Genomic DNA, 9934 nt, shown 5'->3' on the forward strand with positions numbered 1-9934 from the left:
CCCTACATTACCGCCCGGTGGACAAGAACGTTAAAGCAGACGCCTTGTCTCGATCCCTCCTGTCTTCCGATCAAGAGGAGGAGCCTATGCATATCATCGATCCCTCCAAAGTGATGAATGTGGCCCCCTTGGATCTATCTCGTCTCCCACCCGGTAAGACGTTTGTAGCGGTCCCGGATCGTAAGAAGGTTCTTCACTGGGGTCATTCATCCAAACTAGCCGGCCATGCTGGCCAGAAGAAGACCTTCCTGCTCATTACCCGGCATTACTGGTGGCCTACCCTGCGCCAGGATGTGGTAGACTTCGTCACGGCCTGTTCGTCCTGTGCCCGCAACAAGGTTCCCAGACATCTTCCTGCCGGCCGTCTCCTGCCTCTTCCCGTACCTGCTGCCCCATGGCAACACATTGCTATGGACTTTATTACGGATCTCCGTTTCTGCCAGTTGTACGATCATTTGGGTGGTCGCTGACCGCTTTTCTAAAATGGCCCACTTCATTCCTCTGCTTGGTCTCCCATCTGCATCTGTGCTGGCTAAGGACTTCATCTATCACATCTTTCGTCTCCACGGCCTACTCCTCCACATTGTGTCTGGAGAGCTACGTGTATGCTGCTTCTGGAGAGCTACGTGTAAGCTGCTGGATGTCACCCTGGATTTCTCTTCCGCTTACCATCCGCAATCCAATGGCCAAGTGGAGTGTATCAACCAGATCCTTACCAGCTACCTTCGGCACTTCGTCAACGCTCACCATACCGATTGGGTGGAGCTCCTACCTTGGGCCGAGTTCTCCTACAACAACCATGAGAGAGAATCTTCTTCCAAGTCCCCGTTCTTTGTGCTCTACGGTCAACATCCCCGGATTCCATTTCCCGTTTCCGCTTCGGTGAACAATCCGGCCGCAGAATCTCTGGTCAGCGAATTTTCCACTATTTGGGAGGACACTAGATCCGCACTTCTCCAATCCTCCGAGCGGATGAAGAAGCATGCTGATAAGAGATGTCTGGATCCACCTCAATTCCATCCGGGAGACAAGGTTTGGCTCTCCTCCAAACATGTTCGTCTCAAAATACCCTCCTATAATTTGGGTCCACGGTTCATCGGCCCATTTGAAGTTCTCAAGCAAATCAACCCAGTAGCCTACAAGTTAAAACTCCTGGCCATCTTACGGATTCCCAACTCCTTCCACGTATCTCTCCTCAAACCAGTTGTGCTTAATTCTTTTTCCAACTATCCAGGTACCTCCCCAACCCCGGTCTCCGCTGAGGACGTCTATGAGGTAGAGAACATTCTGCTCCGGCGTCTTCTGGCCTCCCTGCAGCTGCTGCTGGTGCACGCAGCTTCCCTGGCCCCATGCTTAGGGCGCGCGCTCCCGCCCTCTAAAAAGGGCCACGCGCGCCATCCTAAAAAGTCCCCAGCCAATGGCCGGAGGACTTCCCCTATAATAGGCACCTCCTCCAATATGGAGGTGCCCGTGCAAGGTTGTAGCTTTGTGTGTGATACTCTGCTTCAGCCCTCAGGTCCCGCTGCTAGCCTGACTACAAGTCCAGCCCACCAGCCAGACTACAAGTCCAGTCCGCCATCCGGACTACTAGTCCAGTCCGTCTGCTTGACTATTCTCCAGCCCGACAGTATGCCTACTGCCAGTCCGCCAGTCTGTCTATGGGCTTTGCCAGCCTGCTTACCTAGAAGCACCTGCCTGTTACCTGCCGTGCCTACCAGCCAGCCTACCTGGAGGCTCCTGCCTGTTACCTGCCGTGCCTAACAGCCAGCCTACCTGGAGGCTCCTGCCTGTTACCTGCCGTGCTCATCTGCTGTAGCGGTCAGTCCCTGCCTTCTGACCCGTGGGAGTTACCTGCTCTCATACAAAGTCAGTCCCCAGAGTAGCACCTGGTCCCTCCCTGGTCACGGAGTCGATTGAGCCGCCGTACGACCTTGGTCGGTCCGAGTTGATACCTAGTTACGCCCCTCTGGTCCCTCCTTGCACCGCAGCACAGAGGTTCCACCACCCGGATCCGTAACATTTATCGTGTCATGGAATGTTAAAGGTTTGAGGTCTCCCCAAAAACGAATGAAAGTCCTTAGACATTTAAAACGTTTAAAGCCCGATATAGCCCTCCTACAAGAAACACATTTACCGGCGGCAGATTTCCCCCGGATGAAAATATGATGGGTGGGTGGTGTCTATTGCTCATCGTCCGTAGATAGAAAAGCTGGGGTCTTAATCCTTATCAATAAACAATTTATACACCAGATCATAAGCCAGCAACAAGATGGAGAGGGGAGATTGGTACAATTAACATTAACCACATTTTGTGGAACCTTCTCCATCTATAATGTATATGCCTCTAATATAGGAAACAAATCCTTTTTTCAAACAATTGGACACTAGACTTTTGCTCGACTCCAATCCTAACAAAATAGTAGGTGGAGATTTTAATTTGGTGGTTTTAGTACACGAGGATAGGAAAAACACTTCTGATACTCCGCAATCAACAACCTCGCATGACAAAGTACTAGCACCTCTTATGTCTACCTGCCATTTAATCGACTTGTGGAGGTTCCTGAACGCTAGTAATAGAGAATTCACGCATTTCTCACACACCAACGACTCTTGGTCTCGAATCGACTATATTCTTGTCTCTCCTTCTCTGTTGGCTAAATTGATAACTGTACACATTGATAATATTGTTATTTCAGACCATGCTCCAGTAAATTTGAAACTATCAAAGAAATTCCCTCGGGGCTCTGATTTCTTATGGAGATTTCCAGATTATTTTTGCAAAGACGATTCATTTATTTCCTCTCTCAAATTATGGTGGCAGGAATTCTTGTCGGACAACTGGGCACACCAAAACGATCCCACATTACTATGGGAATCGGCCAAGGCGGTACTTAGGGGGAAAATTTTGGCGTATACGTTTTCTCACAAAAAAAAAAAAGTTATGAGAAGATATAGTGAACTATCCTCTGAACTGAAGCAAGTCTACACTACATTCATTCTGGACCCTTCCCCTTTAAATAAAACACAATGGTCTCAAAAACAGTCTGAATTCAACCAATACGCAGATATGAGAGAAAAGTTCCACTTATCCCAAACAGAAGCATATTTTTATAGGTTTGGCAACAAATCAGGGAGGATGATGGCCAATTGGTCTGAAAAAGAAATACCAACGGAGTAATTCACACGAATCCTAAATCAATTAATGAGATCCTAGGCTCATTTTATAAGGAATTACATAAAAATCCAAAACAAGCCTTGCCCCTCTCTGATACACTCAAATTACCTTTATTTTCAGAAGAACACAAATCGATATTAAATAAACCTATCTCATTGGAAGAGATTTCTAATACAATTAGAAACCAAACAAAGCCCCTGGACCTGATGGATACACTTCTGATTTCTTTAAATCCTTAAGGGAAGAGGTTTCCCCGTTATTAGTATAGATCTTTAACAAAATAACTAATGGCGATCCCATTTTCCTTTCCGCAAATATGGCTTACGTCAAATTATTACTAAATTATATATATCATACTATAGCCTTTACTATTTATTACATTGTACTTGAATCTGAGTCTAGGTAGCCTCCCTTTTTCCTGGTTTCCCATTTTTACCCCTTTTCTACAATTCTCTCTTTTTTACTTTATTTATATACAATAAATCTTGATGCAGTTTATTATCAATATTTTTGTCCTGCACCACTTCTGAGTTTTGCATAAGTGCATATGATTAATGTTGGATGGGTTGATGTCTTATTATAAAGAACAGGCAACACTTTTTCAACTTGAAAACATTTTAATTTAGTTTTATTAATACAAAACGTTACAGTCACGTTTACAGGAATGTGTATTTTACAGCACTAATAAGTGAGGTCTATTTGTGTTTCGGGGTGATGGGTCGCTTATTGCGCTTCTCAGATTTCAAGTACTGGCTGAGTTTTGGCCGGGCAGCAACTCGCTCTACATAGGCGGAGAGCAGAGGGAATGAGGCTAAACATTTTGGGTCAAGGTCAAGATGACACTGAAGGGTATCAAACAGGTTGTAGTCAGCATACGAGATCTGTAATAAAAAGGAGTGGTAACATTAATTCTGGTTGTTACAGGCTGAGACCTTTAGCTTCTTAGCTATCTTAGTCTTCACACCTTGACTGCTAAGCTATAAGGTAACCTTAGTAAACTTATACCCCGCAGACCCTCCTGTCTTCACTATGTTTATAAGGCAGGGTCACTTTACATGCACAAACAGAAAAACAGTGGGTAGGTAAGAATCTGGATTCACACTGACCCTAAACATTATCTCTACTGAGACCCTCCAATCACTGAAAGCCTAATTATTCCACCAATACCAACTATTGCTCCTTCACTAATCCCCCTCTGACTGTCCAGCATTGCTATCCTTGTGACTGACACCATTTTACTCCTTATCTACTTCATTTTCTCTTCAATAAATCCTTGTTCCCCAGTAAATACAGCTTCTTATTGGAACCTTGCCAAGTTAATCACCTCCTTTTAATGTATTTACCTTATCTCCAACCACAAATTTGGTTCCATTGGAATTGTTAGAAAGTATCCTTTCGAAAGCTGACAGATGATTGGGCAGATCACCTATGTATTTCTCCTTACCCGTCTCCTGTAAAGTAAAAAGCAATCAGTTTTGTACATATGAAATACATGAATATGTGTTCAGCAGGATATGAGGACTTTATAGCAGCTGCAGAACAAGCACTATTGGGAGTCCCATTGCTGTATACAGCCCCAAGAGAAGTACCAGAACATGACAACGGTAGCAGTATGCGGCATTCAGCGTAATCTCCCTTCGGATTGCCATATTGACAAAATCACGAGTATTAAGTCTAAACAGGTATCACCGTTATGGAGACTCTAGTAGCCAGCGAGATAATATTTTATTCTACTTTTTTCAGATGTTGTCTTGGATAGACATTGGTGGCATATTGCTAGGGTAATAAGCAATGTTAGGTGGGAGAAGGCTTGGCTGCTGGAAACCCTGCTGATTGCTAGAACAGACATTTCATTTTACATAAATCCTATGTTGCACGTACATATTCAAAGAATATCAGACGGCCGTATTTAAGTCTCAAGTCCCCCACGCCATCATTCACCATGTCGATAAGTGCACTCTCCTGATTGCTGCTGCCGCTGATGTCTTTGTGAACAATAAGAGCATGTTAGATAATTTACATCCAGCATCATATAACAGATATAATGCTCTGAAATACAATTTGTAAAAATCCCAGAGTACGGCACTGAAGTCTCACCATATAAGCGGCCAAGATATCTCAGGATGGCATTGCTCTGATACAGAACAAAGTCTCCATGTTGAAATTGAGGTAGCTGTCCAAAAACCTGAAGGGCACATTGAGCATTTTATAAATAAACTAAACAGGGTAAGTAACCACAGCTACAATAGAAATAACAACCTAAAGTATCCTTTATACTACTAGTACAACTCATCATCATTCACTTAAAGTGGACCTTCTACTGATTCTGATATAGCACAGTACCTTGTGGGCGGGTCTGTGTTTTGGATTGTTAGCATCGCAGAAGAACAAGTGAATGCCCACAGAACAGTATACGCCCAGTCGGTCGAGTGGAAAATCTTAAATTTCTGGGATGTCTAACTTTGGAACGGAGGGGCACAGAAGAAAAAGAGAAACTGTTCCAGAATCAGTGGCACAGCATGAATTGGTGGAGGTAGTACTCTGTTGAATATAAAAAAAATTCAGTAAAAGGTCCACTTTAAATGCGATTGAAATTCAGTTCTATACCTGCCATCTGGACAGAACAAAATGTACTAATATGTTTATGCATTTTAAATCCAATTAGATTAGTCTTATAACCAATTAAAAATGTTGACTCTGTCCCAAGAATTAAACTACAACATATGAAAAACTGTTTGACAGCTGATAGAAAGCATGTTACCGCTTTCTTCTTTATGTCACTTTTTCCAGAGAACCAGTCTGCCATCTGTATTTCATCATCAGTCCATGAAGCCCCCTGATCAGCTAGCAAGAGTCTGATAGGCTCAGCCCTTCCTGGAAAAAACAAATGATAATTTTTCAGCCATACTTAGTATATTCATTAGTGAAGTATTATCTGAGCAAAGACATGTTCTCCGCGCTTTACAATGCCATTCTATTAAAAGAGACCAACTAAATAAACTGTTCACAGAGGGGTCTTGTTGTTCGGATCTCAGGAGATCAGCCAGAATTTCTGAAAAGTTCAAGTTCCTACAGTGCCACAAGAGGGCAAATGAAGTATTACATGGAGCTTAATGCAAATGGTTTCTTCAGAGAGAAAGATGACCAGAACTCTAGTGCCACCTACAGGAAGTAGCAATCCTAAAAGTCAATAGTGGCCTTATCACATGACTTAGGATATAAGCCAGAACCAGAAACTCAATTTGCAGACACTGTTTCAGGTTTCCGCCCCTTGTCAGTGCAATGTGTGATGCTGGTTTGGCTGGGTGTGAGGAGTCAGACGGTATCTAAGGGGTAGGATTTCTCCTTGCAGAAAGCAACAGGTTAAGTATGTCACGGTGAGGAGACTGAAAACCGCAATGCTCCTCTGGGAAATATGCAAATTGTCTCTTCAGAGAGGAAGAGGACCAGAACTCTAGTGCCACTGAAGAGATAATTTGCATATTTCCCAGAGGAGCATTGCAGCTTTAACAGTCTCCTCTCCGTGACATGCTTAACATGTCACTCTCTGCAAGGAGAAATGTTACCCCTTAGATACATGGAGCTTGTTGAAACCAGCAGGCTGGCCATCTAAAGCCACTTGACTAGTCCTCCACTGGACTGTAATGAGGTGAAAGCAGAGTCCGTACTATTTTTCCATATGCCTGTAATTTCATATAGAGACACAGGACGTAAATAAAACCAAATTGCACAGTTTTGACAGTGTTCTTCCTTAGAACCACTTCCTCCATAATAAAACGCCATACAGACCATGACACAATATGGTAGCATTTAATGTTCATGCCTCAGATATCGAGAGAGTAGTGGCTAGACCTCCCTAACTTTCCACAAATAATGGGACTTATGGAGGTACTTTGTTGAGGAGTATCAATTTGACCAGTGACGGTCTAACTCCCCGCATCCCTGACAAGAAACTCAATGGGACCAAGCTGACTAGGAGTCACACTCACAATCGCCTGAGTAAATAATGAAGGCCAACACTCCTGCCCTGTTCCTTTAGTTCATCATATGGGGTGCTAGGAGTAGAACTCCTTATGATCAAACATTTGTGGTCTATTCGGATCACTATCAGTAAGAGACCATGTTACCAGGTTGCTCTGAGAGCAATGGAAAGTTAGGACATCTGATTACAGGGCTGGGTCACTTATTAGGCTTTTTGCTGTAGTTTTGGTAATAGAACTGCAGTAGAAAGAGTCATATTTCTCTCAATCATGACCTCCCGCGGAATAGTCCATGATTTCCAATACTTCAGTCTATTCCAGCCCCACCCCCACCACGACCATGACCATGACCATGGAATGTCGGCTTTCTGTCTATTTATTGTAGATAGAAAGCGGTCAACCAATGGTGCAGTCAGAGCCCACCCCTCGGAAGACTAGAACCTCATGTATAATTACTATGGAATCTCTCGTCCATGGTCTGGTTCTAGTACTTTAGTTTTAACTTAAATAGGGCTGATCTGCAGTACTAAGCACAGCCCATGGAAATAGAGCAGCAATATTTGGATTTCCTACAACACAACTTTGTATGGTAGTGAAAGCATTGACAAGATGAATAGGGTGTAATATAATGATTGAATATTATTCTATTACAAATCTGTAACATTATTATGAAACAAAAAAACAAGCCTCAATTAAAACGGTACTTACCTCTAACAGGGAAATAGGTCAGTGTGTATCCAGACACTACAAGGGAAAAAAATAAGAAAATAAGTTAGTTATATTGTTATCAAAGCAAGACATTTATTGTGCAGGATTTGCAGACAAGCATGAGCCATAATACCAAACACTGCCCATGTGGAGATTCCTTTATATCTTAGATTATCAGACTTTATAGAGATTAATCTTACATCAAATAACAAATACAAAATACAAATGAAAAAATATATATACACAGAAACCGAAGGAAGAACTTCCGGTGATCAGTGTGAGCTATACTATGTCACCTTCCTAGCACCATTCAATTGATATCAGCACCAATTAATTGACTAGGATGCCAGCTGAAAACCAGGCGTGGAGGAGAATATATTAAAAATCTGTCTCCAATGGAAACCATATCATAGAAGCAATATAGGCAATGATCACAGCTCTAGAAATTAGTTTTTCCAAAGACAGCGCTACTTTTGTCCATGCTCTGTAAATTGCATTGCAGCGACAGTGAGTAGGACTAATCTGCAATACCAGACAGAGCCTTTAAAAGGCAAGGGGCACTGTTCCTGGGAAAATTCAGACCCTTTTTTCAGAACCTGTTTTCCCATCTGCATGCAGAAAATTACATGCCAATGTGCACTTAGCTGTTTTGTGCTTCTTCTGGATCTGTACTCAGAAATGTTAGAAAACCAAATCTGCTCTTACTTGTTATGGTGAGTGTCTTCTTCTCACAGGGCTTCTTGAATCACTTGAACTGTCTGCTCTGTGCCCTTGAGCTGCTGGTTTATATAGGAAGGGAGGTCTGCTGAGTCACCATGATAGCAACACAACATATAGGGGAGGGGGCATTCCAGCTGTAGGTATGAGAGACAGGTAACAAGTCCTATTGTCCTATATAATCGTCTGTTATAGTCTGCAGAGCTCGAAAGAAAATTAGGTTATATGATATCCCCAACAAAAAAAAACACCATTAACTGTGTATTAAGCTTTGTGCCTTACCATCAAACGTAGTCTACTGTACATGGCATGTGTCTGAGCAGGAGGCATCAAAGATAGACATCCGCCTCTCAGCCCATCAGACTACTACTACCATGATGGCACCATGCCAGAAGAAGTACAACTGAGCGCCCAGAGTGTTAAAATGGACCAGGATCCTCACACCATTGCCCAGAAAGGCCTTACCATTTGAAGGAAGGGTTTGCCCTTCACCCTAAACAAAACCCCCACTGAGGAGCCTCCATAGTGATGTTTGAAAAAGACCTTCGAAGTATGTCGAAACGTCACGACATATCGCTTTATACGCCATCATGTATATTAATCCACCATGTGGTGAATATACATATAAATTGGAATACATTTTTTTTCACTTTGCGTAATATCCACGAGTGCGGCTGATTTTCATATACTAGAGTTTCATTTCATGTTCAGTTCCTGTTCATCACTATGTATATAGCAATCAGGATGGCAGAGATGGTATTAACCCCTTCATGACTGGAGCATTTTCTATTTTTGCATTTTCTTTTTCTTTTTTTGCTCCCTTTCTTCCCAGAGCCATAACTTTTTTAGTTTTCTGTCAATGTGGCCGTGACAAGGCTTATTTTTTGCGGGACAAGTTGTAATTTTGAATGTCATCACTGGTTTTACTATATCGTGTACTAGAAAATGGGAAAAAAATTCCAAGTATGGTGAAATTGCAAATAAAGTGCAATTCCACAGTTGTTTTTTGTTTGTTTTTTTACCACGTTCACTGAATGCTAAAACTGACCTTGCGTTATTATTCTCCAGGTCATTACGAGTTCATAGACACCAAACATGTATAGGTTCTTTTTTATTTAAGTGGTGAAAAAAAGCCAAAGTTTTCTAAAAAAAATAAAAAATTGCGCCATTTTCCAAGACCCGTAGTGTCTCCACTTTTCATGATCTGGACGTTTTTATTGATACCATTTTGGGGTAGATACAATGTTTTGATCGTCCGTTATTGCATTACGTAATTCTGGCATTTAGAATTTTTTTCTCGTTACGCTGTTTACCGATCGGATTCTTTTTTTATGTTGATAGATCGGGCGATTCT

General features: G+C 42.4%; 1 protein-coding gene across 1 annotated transcript; it reads right to left on the reverse strand.

Moving 5' to 3' along the window:
• Nucleotides 1–3830: 3830 nt before the first annotated feature.
• Nucleotides 3831–8678, reverse strand: LOC141271137 (glutathione S-transferase P 1-like). Its single transcript, XM_073681240.1, has 7 exons — nt 8569–8678; nt 7864–7899; nt 5937–6049; nt 5273–5360; nt 5057–5160; nt 4519–4626; nt 3831–4056 (listed from the first exon to the last, which is right to left on the reverse strand). Coding segments are annotated over exons 1-7 (636 nt in total). The 5' UTR covers nt 8570–8678; the 3' UTR covers nt 3831–3870.
• Nucleotides 8679–9934: the final 1256 nt, after the last annotated feature.

The sequence above is a fragment of the Phyllobates terribilis genome, unplaced genomic scaffold, assembly GCF_046119375.1.
Source record: "Phyllobates terribilis strain yellow unplaced genomic scaffold, ASM4611937v1 Scaffold_5__5_contigs__length_657084704, whole genome shotgun sequence".
NCBI classification, from domain to species: domain Eukaryota; kingdom Metazoa; phylum Chordata; class Amphibia; order Anura; family Dendrobatidae; genus Phyllobates; species Phyllobates terribilis.